The 20920-nt window shown below is 41.5% G+C and overlaps 2 protein-coding genes across 2 annotated transcripts; both read left to right on the top strand.

The window, feature by feature from the left end:
- Positions 1-8415: 8415 nt before the first annotated feature.
- Positions 8416-12327, top strand: RIMOC1 (RAB7A interacting MON1-CCZ1 complex subunit 1). Its single transcript, XM_056325408.1, has 6 exons — positions 8416-8593; positions 9124-9224; positions 9626-9772; positions 10158-10289; positions 10484-10598; positions 11898-12327. Exons 1-6 carry the CDS (start codon positions 8455-8457, stop codon positions 12185-12187), a joined length of 924 nt encoding a protein of 307 aa, XP_056181383.1. The 5' UTR covers positions 8416-8454; the 3' UTR covers positions 12188-12327.
- Positions 12328-12441: 114 nt separating this feature from the next.
- FBXO4 (F-box protein 4) lies at positions 12442-20410 on the top strand. Its single transcript, XM_056325407.1, has 7 exons — positions 12442-12630; positions 12755-12990; positions 14653-14873; positions 15820-15892; positions 16395-16573; positions 17474-17649; positions 18708-20410. Exons 1-7 carry the CDS (start codon positions 12454-12456, stop codon positions 18795-18797), a joined length of 1152 nt encoding a protein of 383 aa, XP_056181382.1. The 5' UTR covers positions 12442-12453; the 3' UTR covers positions 18798-20410.
- The last annotated feature ends 510 nt before the right edge of the window (positions 20411-20920 follow it).

Raw genomic sequence — 20920 nt, 5'->3', positions numbered from 1 at the left:
AGTGATAAACACGATGAAGGTTGTAATTCATTTAAACTGTTAATAAATTCAAGCAAGCACTTCCAGAATTTTACTTAGCTTTCAAGTTATCCACAACAGGAAGCATAAAATCTGTCAACAATCTTGGATTTGCTGTTTACCTCACAGGGTAAAACCTTGATTATCACCACCATGATTTGCTTCTCCAGCAGTTGTGCACCATAGGAGAGGAACTGCCTGTGACAAGAATAGTTCTTCAAAATCAGTATACTACATTTATTTTCTTATGTCTTTGAAAGATAGGGTATTTGGTTGAACATATATGTTCAAGAGGGTACTCTTGGCAGTCACACTCCCAGGTAGCAGACTTCCAGCAAGCCAACCAGAACACTGCAGACACCTCACATCCTACTCCACACAATATACAAGAAATGTGAACTTCTTGCCCTAGCAAGGACAGCACATGCACTTGCATGGTTGAACATTCAGCTGTAGTACAGGAAAAGCGGTGGGAAGTCTTTTAACACAGATGAGCTTCCCAGTCATGTTCATCTGAAAGATAAAATTACATGAGCACAACTTGAAAGGCATCATCATAAAGAGTAGGAAGAATCATAGAATCATAGAAGAAGGGGCAAGAGAGCAGAGCAGCTGTTTAAACTAGTACTCTTCCAAATGAAACACTTGCCAAACTAAGGCATGACACCTCTGTCTTGCATTCTCAAGTACTTGTTGCTTCTTATCCATCCCATGATCCCTTCAGTAATGTGCGGTTTATTTCTTGAGCAAAACCCCAGAAGAACTGGAAAAGCTTTAATGCTAAGTGCTACATAGATTACTACAATATCCCGATTAGTAGAATTAATTTTGCTATGATCTAAGGGAATTACCTGCATAAAACCTCTTATAGTGGCACAAAACCTCACTAAAAGCTAGGTGAAAGTTCTCTGAGGGTTTGTTACACACTGCAGTTTCAGAAGCTAGTTACAGTCTCAGCTCACAGCCATCCAGATCAGCTTGATGATCTAACTGCAGACTAGGTCTGTGGAAAAAATGGGCAGCATTCAGTCAGGTAAGTGAGCTGATGTCTCACACCAAACCATCACATGACTCTAGGATTAATACAATTAAAAATGGGAACATGCAGTTAAGGTCATGAGTCTGGTAACTTGTTTGACCAAATGACATTACTTCTGCATTGGCCACAAGTCAACTGTAATAGTTGTACCCTAATAGTACATACCTAATAGTAATACCCTAAATTACATACACATCTATAACAGTTGGAGGCTAGGGTGAAGATGGCTGTAACTAAGTTATCCCAGACAGACACATACAGCAGCCCAAAAATTAGATGTTGCAGGCACAAGCATTCTTCTGGATGAAGGTGTCCACAGGTTTCCTTGCCTGTTGCAAGCAAACTGTTTCATGGTTTTTTTTAAAAGAAACTAGTTCAGCTCTCCCTTAAGCTGCAAGAAGCAGTTTCTATTTGTCAGTCTCTAATGCTCCCTTATTCTAGGGAGGTCACTTTTCAAGAGAGAAGTTCCAACAGAAAGATCAGTGCATGCCACTTCTACTACTCAAAAATCAAACTGCTAAATCATTTCGTATATTCAGAACCTATTTAAATGCAAAACTAGTACCATGTTGTCCCAATTGCAGGTTACCACATTATAAGAAAGCAGCTGGTTTATATTTTCTTAGGGCACCACCTGAACTATACACAGAGTAGAAAGCAGGTAGAACAAACAACAGTCATGCAAGGTTAGGCAAACAAAAATGTGACACATCTACAATGTCTGCTAATACTTGGCACTCACATGTCTCTCCAGAATCAATGTATTTTGCATCTATTGAAACAAAGATAAAATCACATTACAGTTCATCCTTATACTCTGATTTCACCTCTGGCATCAACAGTAGAAATATCAAATGCTCTGACTAGGTGTCGTAGTTTAACCCTAGCTGGTAATGAAGTGCCACGCAGCTCACATAATGCTGGTAATTAAGTGCTCACTCACTGCCCCGTCACCCAGAAGCATGGAGGAGGAGAATCAGAGAGGAATGTAAAGTCTGAGGATCGGGATAAAAAGTTTAACAACTGAGACAAAATAAAACCAAAAGCAAAATAAAAATAATAAGAACAGTTGTCATGAAAAGGAGGGAGAAGGGGAGAGGAATGAAATCCAGAGGAAGGGAGGACAGAAAACAAGGGATGCACAACACAGCTGCTCACCACCCGCTGACCGATACCCAGCCAGCCCCTGAGCAATGATCAGCTGGCCTCAGAACCCAACGCCACCCCCTCAGTTTATATACCAAGCATGATGCCCCATGGTATGGAATACCTCTTTGGCTAGTTCAGGTCAGCTCTGCTAGCTGTATACACTCCCAGTTTCTGGTGCCCCTCCAGCCTTGTCACTGGCAGAGCCTGAGAAACTGAAAACTCCTTGACTTAGTGTAAACATTACTAAAATTACTAACATTATTAAAAACATTGGTGTGCTATCTACGTTGTTCTCACATCAGACCCAAAACACAGCATTGCACCAGCTACTAAGAAGAAAGCTAACTCTTTCCCATCTGAAACCGGGACACCAGGTGGGCCACAAAACAGACTGGGAAGCTGGCCCATCCATTCAGTTCACCTCTTCGCTCACTAAATCTCATCAGCTGATGCAAAATGAAACAAGATGGACCTGAGGCAAACGTCAAACATTTTGAGCAAACTTCTATTAGTCAAACCCACAGAAGACAGATATGACTAAATGTCATTAATACAAATAAGTAAAAAGAGCAAGTACAGCAAGTATCTTGGATTAATTTTTATTAAGTGCTCCTTAGTTACTAGAGGTACCCCATAACAACGAATCCTCATCTCTTAAGACATTTAAATCACCATAATGCCCACCACACACACAGAAATTCTGATCAAATCCTGAATTCACGCTAACACTTCATAAAATGGAATCTGTCCCTAATTTCTGTAGTTTTGCTTTCATACACTATCAGTTTGTAATTTTCTCAAACAAAAAAACAACAAAGAGAAGTTGCTTCTCATCCTTACTAGCAAAAATGTACCATTACTACTTAATATTTTGCAAATATATCCCTAATTTAAGTAATTTACGAGAGAAAAATACATTTGTGAAATCTATTGTACAGCTGAATAAGCCTATCTTATCTTTCCTAAGTCGACTCACATCTGTTCAGTTATAATTACTGCATTAAATTCAAAGACAGCTGCCTAACACTTAAAGTACCTATAAAAATTTATGAGGATCACACATTATTCATGCTTGCAAAATAAGGGCATAAATTTATTCCTGAAATCGTAGTAATTCAGTGTTGTTCTAAGATGCTGTACAAACAGTACTATAATTTCTTGCAGATTCTGCAGGCCTTGAAGCATGCTGCTATAAACTCAAATTAGCCATGTACATCTGTATTAATATCCATTATGTCTTCCCTGTTCGTTTCAAAGACAAATTTTGACCACAGACTCTACCTGTTAGGAATCTGCTAGATAAGGAATAATGTCTGACATCTTTTGAGTCTTGTTTGAGCAGGTCTAATTTAGTCTTTCCATCTTTCTCTTTCCGTTCAATTTTTCCATTACTAACTACTTCCACCTCCACACATACTCTTTTTTTCCTGTTTTTTTTTTTTTTTTAAACTTCTTTTTTAAACATTAAGATCCAGTTCAAACCAAAGCAAGCTGTAAGTAACCCAGTAATCATCACTAGGCTTAGTGACCTCTGGTCAGAGGACCAATTTGCTGAAAGGAAAGCCTCTTTTCTTCCTTCTTTCTTTCTAGAGATCAAAACAGCACACAGTTGGAATGCTGAGGGGTGCCTTCATCGCAGCCTACACCTTCCTCACCAGGGACAGCAGAAAGAAAGCTGCTGATCTCCCCTCTCTGGTGACCAGCAACAGGACATGAGGAAATGGAATGAAGCTGTCAGGGGAAGTTCAGGTTGGACATTAGGGAAAGGTTCTTCACTCAGAGGGTGATCAGTCACTGGAACCAGCTCCCAGGGAAATGGTCAGGACACCAAGGCCATCAGAGTTCAAGGAGCACCCAGAAAAGGGTCTTAGTCATATGGTTCATTTTCAGGTAGCCCTGTGAGGAGGGAGTTGGACTCAATGATCCTGATCGGTCCCTTCCAACTTGAGATATTCTGTGATTCTATGAACATACAGAGTTCACTTGAACCCAACAAAATTTCTCTCTTGGCTGTTTTCTCCAAGAATTAGTAGGAGTTCACTATCACCCCACTTAGGTGCCATAGTTCAAGAAAATTTGCAGGACCTGCACAACTTAAAAGCTCTCGAAGCTGCTAATAATGATAGAAGCATATCAATCATTGCTGTGCAAAGCTCCTTTCTCTAGACAATTCTATATTTTCAATTAAAGCTAAAAATATTTTCCTAGTTTGAATAATACTAAATATACAGAGGAACAACACCCTTGTGTTTCAGTATTGTTTCTTTAACTTTCAGAAATATAAGATATCACAGAACTTCTCAAGAAAGGTAGATTATTTATATCCAAGACATGAGTTGTTCTAATATGTTCAATGTTTTCAGGTATTCAGAGATGTCAGGCTAGCCCAGTTTCAGTTATGGACATCAGGATGATTATTAAGTGGATACCACATAGGTACAACTAGTCTGTCCTCTAGCAGCATGCATATTTACCCACACAGATCTCAGGACGAAAAGAGTATGTAGTCTGGAAGAAAAGAAGCAGCAGAATTTACTGTACATCTTTTACATTCACACCATATACACATACATGCACATACACACAGAGACATATTTATTTATAAACCCAAAATAACAGGAGAACAGTTGTGGCAATGCCATATTCTTGGCTCTGAAGGAGAAAATCATAACAGCTTTCCATCTTCCATCAAATGCAACTGTTTACACACCACACTTTTCCTGTTGTGCTTCCACCAATTTAGGAACACAGCCTGTCTCTAAACAGCCAACACCTTATGACTTCCCTTATTAGCAACAGTAGCCTTAAAAAGACAAAATGCTAGGTACTGAAAGCTCAGAAATCCCACACAAATCCCTTTACCTGAGATCATTTTACCATACTATAACTATTCCCTAAAGTAACTCTATGGAGTGAAGTGGGGTTTTGTTTCAACAAAATTTATGTTAAGTGTCACCCAGCAAAAGTGTTTCTTGTTTAACATGGAAAATTTTCAGAAAAATACTGAATGCAACTATATCTTTGTATAAAAAAAATAAATCTGACAATTGAAATTTTAAGGTTTCCTAGCCCTGTAAAGAAGTGAGAGGTAGCAAACCCCAAACCAGGCCATTCTCTTTCAAATATCTGGCAGGGATTTTATCTAAATAGGTTGTATTGGGTCTGGCTGAGCCCCACAGCAGACCCCCCAGTGCCGTGCTTGCACTGGTAGCCAGAAAGGCGGTGATAACACACCGCTGTTTTGGCTGCTGCTGAGCAGCGCTGGCACAGCACCCAGCTGCCTGCCCGACCTCCCCCTGCCCCTCTCACCAGTAGGCTGGGGATGGGCAAGGTCTTGGGAGGGGACACAGCCAGGACAGCTGCCCCAAAGTGACCAAAGGGATATTCCGTCCCATATGGCATCTGCTCAGATATAAAAGCCAAGAGAAAGAAGGAGGAGGTGGGTGTATTTGTTATTTACAACATTTGTTTTCCAAAGCAAACTGCTACAGGTACCGAAGCCCTGCTTCTCATGAAGTGGACAAACGTTGCCTGCTTGATGGGAAGTAGAAAATGACATATTCTGCTGTTGCTTCGTTGAACTGCTTTTATCTTGATGCACAAGTGTTTTTTCCATCATACTTTCTCCCTGCCCTGCTCTGCTGAAGAGGGGAGCAATAGAACAGCTTGGTGGGCACCTGGCATCCAGCCAAGGTCAATCCACCACACCGGTTCTAAGCAAAAAGAAAGTATAAGGCAGACTGAGGTCACCGTTCTCTCAAATAATGAGGACAGCCAGCCTTTCAGCAGTCTTCAGGCAAAAGCACTTTGCATGGTGCAGGAAGAAGATGAACACAGTAGCTCCATAAACTACAAAATGCAGCTTTGGGGGTTTAGTGCCTCAGGGAATACACCTTGAGGAAGGGATGGACACAGGGCTGTTCAGAGGCCACTCCAGCCAGGAGCGAGGCAGAGCCCATGGGCAGGCAAGCCCTTGCCCGCTGCAGCAAGGAGGCAGCACCGCACCCTGGTGCAGCCCAGCTTCTGTGCCAGGTTCTGCAGTCCCTCAGGTGTTTGCCCAGAAGTCCTGTCAACCCTGTTCCTTGCAGGCCAGTTCCCAACAGGGAGTATGTAGGGTGTAAGATAAGAAAAACACTTGAAAGCCACAAGATATGTCTTCTGCTCCCTCACACATTCCATGGTAAAATCAGGTTGTGGTGGGGGGAAATAAATAAATAAACAAACTCACTAAAATCTTCCAGGTCCTCTTTTCCTCACAGAAGTGGTCATCATCCCTTTTTAAAACTTTTGTAGCAGCTTCTATTTTACCAGCTTGGTATTAACAGAAACACACCTCTTCCATCTCAGCCACTGATGAGAAAGGTCAAAACCAGATTTCACAGTATATATGAAGACAGTGTGGATAATAATTTCTGGGAAAAAGTCATTGCATACACATCTAGCTTTTCAAAACAGATACAACTAAAGCAAGCTACAGCAGTGCCTGAAGCACAAGAAGAATAAAAGATACCACTGCCTTTATCAAATGAGTCAGCACACAACCATTTTGTGTTTTGTTTTGTTTTGGGTTTTCTTTTTCTTTTTTTATTATTCTTTTACAAGAGTTCCTGAAAACTGAATGACATCTCCTTCACTATTAAGGGCTGACCCACCTGCCCACTTTACTAGTTATGAAGAAAGCAACTAAGAAAGCAACACAGAATCATAGCTGTGTATCGAAGCAGAGAAGTAAAGGCAGGACAAAACAAGCAAAGGAACTTATCAACAGGCAGGCATTCTTCAGTCCCAAAACTGACAATATGAGAAGTGTTGTATTTAGCTTAAAACATGAAGCACCACCTCCTCTCTCTCTCCCAGGTATGATATGGTTAACTACCATAATACATTTGGTATTGTTAACACAGCTGTTCCTTAGATGAAAAATTGTATCTGGCTATGGACTATGCAGGAAAAAAGAACAATATATATACAACCAAAACCCTAGGAGATTTCTTCTAGAAATAAAACCACTTCTGTAAGCAAACACAATTTTGCCTTTTAGGTTTTACTTTTTTATTTAATCTGTTTGGCAACCCTTTCACAAGACAACACAGGCAGCAGCAAAAACATCTATGTCTGTAAGCAGACAGCTTTTCTCTTCCTGAAGTACCTTAGTAAATGGCAACTTTTTTTTTTTTTTTTTAAAAAAAAGTACTTCGGTGGAATACAGACACTAACAGAATGAACACTTGAAAAGGGGAAAATGTCTTTAGTCATTTATTCCTTTAAAATATTCAAGCTAACGAAGTCCAGATGTGTGAACTCATGACACGTTACTTCAATGGACACTGAGATATTAGCTTTTTCCAGGCAGGTAAAGAGATGGAGAAAGCTAAAGAAGCGATATAGAGGAATACAGAATTCTTGTAACTACACAACATAAAATATTTGACGATTTACTGTGGGGTAGTAGCAAGACTGTTAAAAATAAAACTTACTGCTTTCTCTTCATCACATGGAAGCTATTTAGTGATTCTGAAGGTCATGAAGGGTGCTATTTAAAGCTGGACAAAAACTTGGAGCAAAAGTCTCACACCTCTTAACCACGCGTATGCAGTTTCAAGGTTTTAACTGCACTTTCACAGTTGTGCCTCTACGTGTTAAGTGATCTGATACTAAATCTAACTAAAAGACCACCAATAAATATGTATTTATTGATATAAAATATGGGGTTCATCTTGAAAAGCCTTGCTGCCTTCCAGTATTGGTTTCCATTCACTTATGGGCAAGACCTGTACAGCAGAGAGGCTGCAGGGCATCGTATGATGGGGGCAACACAGGGACACGCCAAGGACTCTCGCTGGGGACCCTGGCAGACCTGCGGAAGCCATAGACGCCTGCTACACAACAGCTTTAATCCCTCATAAAAATTAAACCGAAGTTTCACCGCCTGTCCGCTCTGCCTGGGGCAGCACCGGGGGGGCTGAGGTACCGGGGGGGGGCTGAGGTGCCGCGGGCCCCTCGCTGCCTCGGCCCGCAGGCACAGCCCGGCCGGCAGGTGGCGGCAGCGGCGCCACCAGGGACCCGCCCCGCCCCGCGCGCCCCGCCCCGCGCGCCCCGCCGGCAGCCGGCCGCCCCCCGGCCCGCCCCGGCCAGGCGCGGTCCCCCAGCGCCCGCCGCCCTGTCGCTGCTGCGCCTGCGCGCCGCTCGGCCCAGCGCCCTGCGCCGGGGGCCGGCCCGCCCTCACGGCTGCCCCGTCGCTGGCGGCGATGGCGGCGGCGGGGCGCGCTGAGGCGGGGGATGGTGGGGCGGGGGACGCGGTGCCCGGGGGCCCGGTGCCCGCGCTGCGGCTGCGGATGGCGGCGCTGGGCCGGCGGCTGGCGGCGCGCGGCCGAGCGGGCGGCGACGGTGAGAGGCCGTGGGAGGGAGGGGACGGGGCTGGGCTCAGCCCGGCGTTGCGGCGGGCCCGCTCCGCCCTCTGCCGCCGCCGGGCTGAGCCGCGTCCCGCCGCGCTGCGGGGCGGGCCCGGGGCCGCGGGGTCGCTGCCGAGGGCCGAGCTTCGCCTTGCCCCGGAGGGAGCCCCGCCTCGGAGCGGCGCCGCCGCCGGCCCGGGCCTCCCGCGGGCGCCTTGCGGGGCCGGGCGGCCGGGGCCCGCAGCCCGAGCCCGCGCGTTAGCGGGTGGTGCCGCTGCCGGGGGTGTCTGCCAGGGGCGTGTGCGGGGCGGGCTTTGGAACAGCAGCCCGTGGCCGTGGGTGCCCCCGGTTCGCCGTGAGAGGTGCGGTGTAAGGACGGTGGGCCTGGGTAAATGCCGCGATATTCAGCTCCTGTTGTAGGTGCCGACAGGTGGATAAAACGATACGGAGTGGGGAGGGAGAGCGCGCCAGGCTCGGGTGGATGGTGCTTTTCCATGCTAAGGAAGCCTTGTGTTTTCCCGTCAGATACCTTCTTAGCAAAGGGCTCTGCGACTCTGGGCAAGCTGGAGGACCTCTGTAACGAAGGGAGAGAACGTCCTTCCATGCTTTTGCAGCTCTATACACAGGTAGTACATTTAAAGTGTTGAAGAACTCGCTTCCAAGAATCTGTGCCAGACTGAGGGTACGGGAGAGGGTTGGCTGTAGGAAGGAGGATGTAACGGAAAGGTATCTGTTACCTGATGTGTGCAGTGAGCATCTGCAGGCAGCTGGGGCTTGTCTGGATTAGAAGATGACTTGGGATGGACAATGATTATTCTGGTGCTGTAAAGACAGAAACGGTTTTGAGTTCACATTCAGTGTCAACAATCTTACAATACTTCGGCTTGCAGCTTTTGTAAACCAAATGTTAAAAATGATTGTAAAATTGTTCAGTTTTATAAACCGTAACAAGTTTGTGTGTTACTGCACACCACCATCTGATTGTTTTGCTGGTAGCATTTTTACATTGTGTATCTTGTTTTTGTAGGCTGTCTTAGATATTACGTATTTTGAGGAAAACCAGCTTGTGGATGAAGATTTTCCAGAGGAATCTTCCTTGCAAAAAGTTAAAGAACTTACTTGTATTCTCTCAGAACCAGAAGACCTAGTGTGGGAATGCAACATAAATGAAGAAGTGAGTGCTAATATTATTCAGCCAGAGAATTAATTATTCACTATTTTAAAATAAAAAAAAATCTGTGATAGTACTAGTTGTATTTTTGATGGGCAGGATTTAAGATCTGAAAAAAATTCAAGTCTTATTTGTATTTAAGTAGTGATTCTTGAAAATACTTTTTCAAAGAACTTGTGTGCTCAGAATTTTTCATGCTACCGTTTCATGATTCCATGTGCTTTTGGCAGTTTAAATCCAAACTATTAGGCTTGTGTCTGTGACCTGCTGTTAAGTACAGTCTCTAAAGTTAGAGACTTGCTATAACGCTGTTTGCATTTGTGTGTGTTTGAGTAGTTCCATTTTTCGTCTACATTTGGGTTAGCCCAGTTGTTGGCTTTTATTTCAGCCCATCAGCATCCTTGGTGCAGAGCTGTTAGAATGTCTTTACTGGAGAAAAGGAGCCCTGCTTTACATGTATTGTCATACAGCAAAAGAAAGGCATGAATGGCTACGAGAAAACATTGCCATATTTAAAAAGGTAAAAGAAATTTGAAAGTTCTGTGAGTGTGTGAATGCAGTTTTAAAGTTTGACTCCTTTTAATTTGAAAAATATGGCTTCCCCCCCACCTTTTTTAAATAGGGTTTTGGGAGATTCATATCAAGAAGTATTTCTGGCTATCATTGAAATTAATCAGAACTTATTTTTTTTTGTTGTTTTTTAACTGTACTCAGTGTCTTAATGATGGAGTTCATTACTTGGTGAAGATGCTTAGCTTTAGATGCCCTCTTCAGCTAAATGACGATGTCTCACTTCAAGATAAAGACACAGCTAGATTACTCGGTGAAGGTAAAAAAAAAAAGCCAAAACTCCAAAAAACCCACAACCCGCTCTTCCTAATAACTGCTGCACTTTATGAAATGCTTTATTGCGTATTTTTGTTGTTGGACTTCATTTGCGTTTAAAAACTGTCACTTTTTAGAACATCAACAACAAGGTGGGACAGATGAGTAGTCAGTGGTGTCTTCCTCTCCCCCCCCTCCCCCCCTTCTGTTTGGTTCATGGATTTCAAGAGATGGCAGTGCTCATTTCTTCTGGTTTTTTTGACTGCGCAGGAGGAAAGTGAGCTGTAGCAATGGGTATTTTGTGCATGTGTGTTTTACAACCATCCAGTTGTCGATTGACAAATGTTGAAAGCATAAATATGACTACAGAGAGTGCTTACCTGTTCCTGTGTTGGTATTCCTATTTAGGTCTAGGAGAACACAGATACGAACACAGAATTACTGACTTCACACAGGCAGAAGATACATGTAGAGTTGGTTAGATGTGGCAAACTTTTATTCTGTCTCCACTTCATGTAGCTTTATGTAAGTTGCATTACTATAGTATATTTACATGAGGATCTGAGGCTGCGTCAGTGTCGTGCAGGTAGGGTGATGCAGCAGAAGGAGATTTGTAAGATTAAACACCTGTGCTGTGGACAGGATGTCCACGTTGTACGCAAAACTAGCTGTACTCTGCCTGTGGGGCGATGGAGCACTTTGCTTAATTTCAGCTGACAGTGGCATTGCTCCAATTCAGCTCCACAATACAAAGCCAAGTTCAGTAACTGATTTGTAGATTTATTTGCAGGGATTTTTTTTTTTTTTTTTTTTGGTGACTGTGAACACGTCTGTGGCTTTCCATTCGAATACTGAAGCTGCTGCTGGTTAACCTGAGTTAATATGATGCTTAAACAGCGTCTTCTTATAGTCTTAAATTGTGGGAGACACAGAAGTAGCCTAAAATAAATGTGTGTAATTATGCCTGTGCTTAATGGATTGTAAAGAAATACTGAAATTTTCTAAGATAAACAGGCAAACACAGTTGTCAGAGTAATACTTATATGGCAGTCTTAAAGATTTTAGTGTTACGGAGGTACAAAATGGAGAGTCTAATGAGCATGGCCTTGATCCACATTCTCTTTGGGGCACTGTTAGTCCTCTGGTTAAAATTTTAGGTTTTTGGTGTACCTGTTTAATAGCTTTATACTGCCTGTTTGGATTTTTTTCCAGCGTTACTAAAAAAAAAAATACTTGAATTTAACAAGCTGTGTACTTGCTTATAACAGAGCAATAAAGCACTTGATGTAAATTATTTTTGCAGGTATATTTAGTGACACTCACTTACTGGCGATGATGTACAGTGGAGAAATGTGCTACTGGGGACTACAACACTGTGGAGAAGGGTTGCAGGAAGCCCTTGAGACAATAGATTCCGTCTCTAACAGGGACCTGGGCCGCACATCACAGAGCGAGTTGCTGTGTTTCCGAGAAACAGGCAGAAAGATGTTAACGAAGTATGTGGCTGTATGTGAGGGACCTTTAAAAGGCCAAGGCTGGAACACAACAATTGCAAAGCAAATGTTGCAGTACTTTGCCAAATCCCACAACTAAAATACACTCCTTTGGCTGTGCTGAAGGAAAGCGGGTGTCCGAGGAGAGCATGCTTAGAGGGAGGCAGTCTCTGCTGCAGTGTCTGACCGTTCTTATCCAAATGTATACTTCCGTGGCATTAAAAACGTGCATTGAAAGAACTCCTGGAACAGCGGTCCAAAGTCTCAGCCGGTATTTCCAATGAAGTGGCGCAGGCGGATCGCTGCCTGTCTCCGCCCCGGCGCCGGCGCACTAGGTCTGGGGGGGCGGTGGCAGGGCTCGGTGCCATGGCGGCTGGCGGAGCGGAGGAGCGGGGAGGTTTGGAAGCCGCTGTGCGGGGTGGTTTGCGTGTCCTCCGGGAGCGATGGATGCGGGGGACCCGCGAACGCGGCGGCACCGCCGCGTTCGCGGGTCCCCCGCATCCATCGCTCCCGGAGGAGGTGAGCGCCCTGCAGATGCTGCCGGTGAGTGGGGTGAGGGGGAGGGCGGGGGAGGGTCGGGGAAGGGTCGGGGAGCCTGGCATCCCGCCTCTGGCATCGCCACTGACCCAGCTCCTGGGTTCTTAAACCGCTGCTTGTCGGTTTTCAGATAAACGTGCAGCTGAACATCATGTCCTTCCTCTCGCCCCATGATTTGTGCCATTTGGGTAGCACGAGTCGTTACTGGAGGGCGGCTGTGCGAGATCCATTGTTGTGGAGGTATTTTCTTCTGAGGGATCTCCCCTTTTGGACATCTGTTGATTGGAAATCGCTCCCAGATGTGGAGATTTTTAATAAAGCTTTTTCAGAGGTCAGCGATAAAGCACTGTATGATTACATGGCAGTGTAAGTATCTCGGTATTCTTTTCCATAACTTCCAGTCTTTCTACAGCAGTATTATTCAGCCCACAGGCATGTCCTATATTACAGTGGTAAAGCTGTGCTGTAAGCCACCACTTAAATTTCGATGTGTCTGGAAACCGTTGTTTATTTTGGAGATACGTTTTCCTGGGTTTGGACAGTTTCGTCAGCTCTTTCAGTTTGGAATTCAACAAGAATGTAAAATGTAAAAAAAGTCAAAGCTAATGTTACAGAAATATTTAAGCTTTTTGTGTAACTGCATGTCTAATATGCCACAGAAATACAGCAATCTCAGAAGCTGTGCTTACTGTTACCTTGATAAAAATGTGTTTTTCATGCTCAGTGCAATGACAATGATTTCTTATTTTAATAAAAGTACTGTGTCTTCAGAGTACAGCAAATGGAATGAATCTGTTTTTTTCATCTTACCTGGAAGACCTGGGAAAAAAAGTTTCTGTTTTGCAAGTGCACAGACTAACAAGCAGTATTGCTTTAGCATGGGTTGTCAAAGACCATAAGACGGAGACTGTGGTTTCAGCTGGCGTGGTTGAAAAGCATGGCAACACACATAATGTGTTTTATGACTGAGAAAAAGTCTTAAGACAGGCAGATCATTTAAGACAGGCAGATAATTTTGTGTTGCTTTTTTTTTTAAAAAAACTTCATTCAATTCTCTTAAATTAATTTGCAGTATTTTTTTTTTTTTTAATTTGCAGTTAAATTTTCCAAAGGTGGTTTCATGAAACTTGTTTCATGATAGGTTTACTAACTTCTGCCATCTTTGTGACCTTCATCCCCACTTTACAGATGGGAAAGACACACCCAGAATTTGAGTATCTACTGATTTTGGACATTGGACTTAAGTCTCTTTAGGCCTGAATACTTCAGAACATCACCTGTTTTAAACCACTTGTCACTGGTCTCCATCATGTCTGTGAGCACTTACTGGTTTTGCTGATCTCTTGGTTTGGGTGTAGAGGAGCACATATTTAATGTTTCCTTGAAATGTTTTGTCCAGCAGTCACCTACCATGACAACAGAAGCAAAAACTGAAGTCGCTTTTCTAGGATGTCTTTCACTTCTATGACTTAATTCTTTCCCTTTATTACCAAAGTCTTTTCAAAGCCTTCCAGCTTTTGCATCAAATGAACACATAAGCTGGCAGGTAACACCTGCCTCCTTTTACAACATGCGTTCTCTGCGCCTGCAGTGGAAACTGTCCTTTTCAGGTGGTTACATGTTTCAATAAACACAAAAGTGATCTAATTAAAGTTTGAAATACACTTTTTTTTTATTTATTTTTTCTGTTGTATGTGACTCATCAGCTTTGACGTTATTTTACCAATACTGCATGTTTGGCGAGGGTGAGAAAATTTGTAATTTTATTTTACTTTATTTTTTAAAGTAAACTAAAAGATCCATAGGTAAGTGTACTAAGGTCTAAAAGGTCAGTATTTAGACTTTGAAAGGACTGATGCCTTTACCTGCTTTGTACTGGTGCTTGAAACCATCAATTTGGTTTGACCTGTGCTTGAGTTGTACTGGTAACAAAGTGTGACAACTGTGGGACCTAGATCAATTTATGTTGTTTGATTGATACCTCTTTTGTATTTTGTTTTAATTTCTAGTTGCGTCTATTTTACACAGATATAAAAAAAGCTGTCCTCAGAGTAGAAGAAGTCTGAAATCAAACCGTCCCCGGTATGGGGCTGTGACTTCCTTTTTGCAATCACTGGTCACCCAAGCAGAACCTCGCTTTGCTATGTTCGGGCCAGGTTTGGAAGAGCTGGACGACTCTTTAGTGCAAAACATGATGACGTGCCCAGAAATTCTGCTAGTAGCTGGACTTCCACAAAGACAAATTCATGGTATTCCTGGTTTTGTTTTTTTGCTTTTTTATTTCATAAACAGGTACAATGCAAAAGGCATCGGGGGAGAAGAGGGGTGCTTTTTTCTCCTCTTAAACTCAGTAGCATAACGGTTAAAAAAACCCCACACTTTCTCCTTTTCTATTCATCAGAAGGATAAATGCAGTGAACATTTGGAATAAAATAGCTGGAATGGTTTTATGATTAGATTTGCACAACATCAGATGGACCATTTTGCTCCTTGTGCTTACGTTTTGATAGGAAATTACATGTCATGCCTGCTGTTGTGATGGATAAGTGCAGGCAGAACTTTCTCTAGATAGTGCTTGCAGTAAATGGTTAAAAAACACACTTTTTTTATACAGAAAGTCAGGACTGACCCTATGTATGATTCAGTCTTGTGGTGTCAAGTGGTGTAAATTTAATTTAGGATAGTTATAGGAACAGATGAAGGATTTTTTTCAATGTTTAAAAACGTAGTTTGGGACATCTGTAATTTCACTTCAGTCCAAACCAGAGACAAAAATTTATTACTTCTTAACTGATGTTTATTTCAGCACAGCAGAACTACAATAATGGAATTGTATTTATAGAAAATACGATTTCTTAGTGTTACTTTTTTTCTCTTACGTTCTTTTTGATGCAGCTTGTCATAGAGACTAGAGCCTTTCTGTGCCAATTTATGCTAATAAATGGAAGTCTAGCTCCTCTCTGATACAGGTTATTCTAGGTTCAAGTCTACGTATCAGAAACATGGAAGCATGTCCTTGTTTTCTTTTAATACTGTTGAAATTATTTTAATTAAATTAATAGCTTGTTCAAGCAGAGCATGTATAAAACTTCTTTGTAAAACGGAAAATATGCTACCTCTAATAGCAATGGGGTACTTAGTTGTATTCAGTTACCAAATAGTTGTAATCTCATATATTCTTTTTTTTCTCCGTAGGAATTGGGTCAGGAGTCAGTTTTCAGTTCAATAATCAAAAATTCAATATTTTGACATTGTATTCAACCACTAGGTAAGATTTGTTCTCCACAAAAAAAAAAAAAAAGTACAGTTTCTTGGTTATTTCATGCTTTTCCTCATGTTTTTGTCATGTGATTTTTATGCGTGCATTCACATGCATGGATATCTTATAAACCGAAGCTTCAGGTGCATATCTTTTTCTTTCTTTCTCCAACTGCTAAATTTTCACGTGGAAGTAATAAACCTTTTCCAAACCTTATACATAGCAAATGTGTACGACAAATACGTAACAGGTGTTTCTGTTCCTCTTGATACCTTGTTTGATTCCCTTTTGAAACTCATCCTGGGGTGTATTTTCAGTATGCATCTTGCAGATTGCTAACCATCTGTATATGTACACTAGAAAAAGGGGGAGTTGGAGGCGTTGGGGAGAAATGGAAATGTTTTGCTGGCTCAAACCATTTTTCTGTCCCTTTCCTGTACTGCCTAGACTCAAAATTGCTTTTTTGCGTTCTCAATTAACCTGATTACTGAAACACTGAAATATCTTGCAGTGTGGAAAGGAGGAGAGCAAGGGCAGAGCAAGCTGTTGCTGTGAATAAGATGTTCTACCAAGAGAACAGCATAGTAGGGAATCAGCAAGCCGTGCACTACAGTGTAATAGCTCAAGTGAAAAAGGTGTGCGAAGTAGTTGATGGATTCATTTATGTTGCTAATGCAGAAGCCCATAAAAGTAAGGCATTTCTCTTGTTTCTCTTGATTTTATTTCTTCATATTCTGCGAATGATTGGAATGTCATAAAAGGTTGCAAAGAATATACAGTACATCAAAATTTATGTTCTTAGTCTTACAAAATCTGCTTCATTGGTGCTGTTTCTGTGTGGTTTATCCAGTTGAAGAGGTCCCCTATCCTAGACAGTCTCCCTCATCTCCCTGTGAGGGGTTATGGCCCTTTCTTTTGTTTATGGAGGATGCTGATGTGGTTGGTGTCTAAGCTACATGTGGAAAATTACCTGAATTAAGAACAAAGCTGAAAGAAAAAGCCCTGAGCATGGGTAGGAGAAGCGGCCTGAAATGCATTGGTAGTGGTGTGATAGCCTGGAAGCAGACCCTTCACCAGGAAAACTGCAGTAAAAGATGTGATTAGTCCAAATCAGGATAGTCCTGTAAGAGGATAATCCAAACACCTATTGTGGTAATTGTCTTTACGTTGATCAACTTTAAATGGAGGGAAAGGGCTAGCTCTGAAAAGAAGGAAATGTTAACAGGAATATTAAGGAATATACTAAAGAGAAAAGTCTCTGTTCAAGTAGAGGAGGGCTGCTGACCATACAGTGTGTATTTGTTAATGGCTTGTTGCAGTTTTGATGTCTGTGAGGTACTTGGAAAACATTCTCATGTTAAGGACTGGAGTAGGCTGCAATAGAATCTATGGAGATCTTTAAATGGTGTCTAAGTGTGACATGAATTAGGATGATCCAGCCTTGTGATAACTAGATAATTTGTCCTTATCCCTTCTAGCTCCCTGTTCCCTCACCTCTGAAATTGTAAATATTTGAAAAGTCGAAAAAAAACCAGTAACTCCTTGGGATTTGATATACTTGATACTCATATATTAAAAATTGTTTCTTAGAGAATGATCGTCAAGAGGAACTGGCTCGTATTCTGGCAATGATTGATCCCGCCCTTGGGCCTCCGAACAGACCTCTGCTAGTGTTGTCTTGTGTCTCTCACACTGGTGTGAAAAGAATTCCCTGTGTTTATATGGCACATCAGTTGCAACTAAATCTGCTATGTCAGCCCTGGATGGTACTTGGTTTTAAACCTTTTATTTTCTGTTTCTCTGTGGCTTAAATTTAAGTTAGGCTTATGGTAGTTCCTGAACTGTACCTAGCTAAGCAAGTGTGCAGCTTTCAATACTGGTATGTGAACTCTCCACTTAAGTGAAGAATTTAGTTTCTTTGGTCCACTTAAGATGAAGCATTAGCCTATCTGAACATAGGAGAGCTAAGTAGCTTGCCCAGAAACTTCAGATGGAGCCAGAATGTGAGAGAGGACAAAATGCTGGTCTTGAAGGAAGTAAGAAAGCCTCAGTTAATTTCAGTCTAAATTTCCTGAGTCACAGCCCAGGGCCTTGGACACAAGGTAGATTTTTCTGTCATTTTCAGGAGACCGTTAATTGTCTTGTTAATACTTCACTTGACGTGATGTATTGAGTTTTTGACAAATCATTTTTTTACCTAGCACATGAGGTCCAGAGCCTGTTCTTTTATGCTTGTCAAGCACAGTATACATCAGTATGGCTCAGCCACACATAACTAATTTTTGGTGACACTGTGTAGCCAAAGAATAGTACTTAATCAGAAAAACCAAAATCCTGATTTAATTCCTTTGTTTTCACAGGGAGGATGTTTACAGGCTTTTTAAAAATATACCATTATAGTAGCCACTTTATAATACCTCACAAAATCTAAGAATTAATAACATGCATTAAATTCTAAAGCTAGCAGTATTTTTGCTTTAAGAGTTATGAGAAGAATTGTCAAGTAGATTTTATCTGTAAAGTAAGTATACTGTTCCAGAATAGCTGATGAAATGATTGAGTTTAAATTCATCTTGATACCAAGAATGCAAGGCTTTCCTAATGGCTCTTGTAATTAATTTTGTAAAAGGTAGTTTTTTCTTTTTGTACCTTACTCTTAACAAACCTTTTTTTGTCTAAGGGACCTTTAAAATAGTGATTAAAATTTAGATTTCCTATGGGTGTTTCTGACTTTAAGGATAGACATGGAGTGATGTTAAAGTGCTCTTAGATGCTATTATCTGTTATCTCTAATACATCAGCTTTCTTTTTTTTATTTTTACAGGTGCAGGACACTGTAGCTGCAACTTTAGCTGGATTGCTAAATGGAATTGAGTGGCTCCTGGAAGAAGCAAGTTGTAAAAATGCACAGTAGTGGAACTGTGCATTATTTTACTGTATAGAGACTGGTGTTTTGCAGTTGAGATGAAGTGGGAATCTTTTCCTGACAGTGTTGTCAGAAAGGAGATGTAAAAGGCAGACCTGCACGTATTTCACTACATGTACTTCGATAATTAATCTTCTTCCAACTGTAGTCCTGAAATAGAAGTACAAGTAGGATTGCCTGGATTGCAGCAGCTGAAGAAGTTATTTTGGGGAGCAATCTGGGTGTTTTAATTTTTTTCTTTCTTTAAAGCTGGGGCCTTGAGGGTGCAATCTTTTCTAACTATATCTGATAATCTATTTTCTGTAAATACACCTAACACTAGGTTCATTCACCAGCGTGGCCGTATGGCACACATCACACATTTAGTAAACATATTCAGTGGAGATCTTGACAGCGATGGTTCCCAACCAAAGAAAATACACTGTATGTAGTATAGTAGCAAGTTGACAAGAAGACAGTATCTCTTTCAAAATAGTAAATTCCTCTGTATTTTTTCCAGAAGCAATGCTTGGACAAGAAATAGTACCTGTGGGAGAACTGTTGACCCAGACCAAAATTCTTAGAAGGCAACAAACTACCATGTATGAATTGGTTGTTTCTTGTTTGTGATCTTGTTTATTAACTGACCACAGAAGACTTCAGCATCTTCCTGCATTCTGTTGCAGTGAAATTATTCGCTTGAACTGGACATACCTCTGATGTCATGAATAAATATTAAATGGAATTGTTAGTACTTCAGGAAATTTATGGAATCCAGAAGACCTATCAGTTACTCAAATAGTTGTGGCCCTATGCAGATGTGAAGTATACTTGCCTTGAAATTTTCTACACAGTTGCACATGTTTTTATAAAAAGGGAAACTGCATTTTACAGCTGGAATTGCATTTTCCATATTGATGCCATTTGAGATAGTCCTTGTCTTCCACCTTTTTAATATTTTTTTAATTATGGATGAATGTTCAGAAACTACTTGGATTTCTTGCCTATGCATGTATTTGTTTTGTTCAGGTGGGTTTTTTTTTGTTTTTTCCTTTCTGTTTCTTCATGGAATTACAACTTTTTTTTGGTACCTAGATATATCGCTACATAGTGTACATTCGTCTGTAATTGCCCTCAAGTATGTGTGTGGTGCTCAACCCAGCTGTGTTGGGAATATTGAGAAGTTTTTTATTTTTTAAGGAGCCAGAACAGACACAGGAAGTGTTACGTGTTTTGTTTTTTAATCTCCATGCACAATTAACTCAGCTTTCTAGGTGTTTTTATACACCTTCTAATCAGGACATACAGATTTTCAAGGGAGAATCCATGGGAAGCTGTCCTATGAGAATTCTGTGTTTTATCCTTTTCTTAATAGGATATGTGTGCTTTGGCCTTCAAAATAGAGAAGACACTAAAGTTTTATGAGAATTTTGGGAAAATTCCACACTTTGTGACTGGATGTATGTGACTTTCCTGCATGTCATAATTCCGTGATGTTCTACCTGTAGAGGGCTGAATGCAGAAACCTGTTGCTATGTTAGCTACTACAAAGACTTTTTTTCAATGCAAGATCTTTGTTCTGCTTTCTTCTTAAGGAATAAATTATTTTTTACAGAACGATATTGACAGTCTTTCTGTGTGTGTTGAGCCTCCCTCGTGTGTGCGCACATGCATGCACACATACGTCTGCAGTCATGCTGTCATAACAGATAAACCATCATTGTCATTAGTCATTAACAATGTTATTGTATGTTATCTAATTAACAGATACTAATTCACTGTCATTTTAAAAGGTCAAGATAATGTAGGGAATATAATTTTTCTTAACCTGAAGAACATCACTTATATTAATTTAAAAATAGGATAACTTAGAGAATTAAGAATGACAAGCTTTAAGGATGCAGCCTAGGAAAAAAGCAGTGGGAATTACAAGTCTGTGCAGTTCCAGAGCTCTGGCATCATAGGAATTGCAGAGCTAGTGGTGGAGTAGCTTGAATGATTCAGTACTGCTTTGGAGCAGCAGGGAAGATGAGCATGTGTGCTGTGCAGAGGAACACCTTAGATGCACAGAGGTGTGCTGTGGAAGACATGACCAGCCTGTTGAGAATTCATAGGCCAAATAGCTGCAGAGG

The sequence above is a fragment of the Falco biarmicus genome, chromosome Z (genome assembly GCF_023638135.1).
Source record: "Falco biarmicus isolate bFalBia1 chromosome Z, bFalBia1.pri, whole genome shotgun sequence".
In the NCBI taxonomy this organism is placed as follows: domain Eukaryota; kingdom Metazoa; phylum Chordata; class Aves; order Falconiformes; family Falconidae; genus Falco; species Falco biarmicus.
Note: the sequence above shows the minus strand (reverse complement) of the source record. Positions and strands in the feature narration are given on the sequence as shown.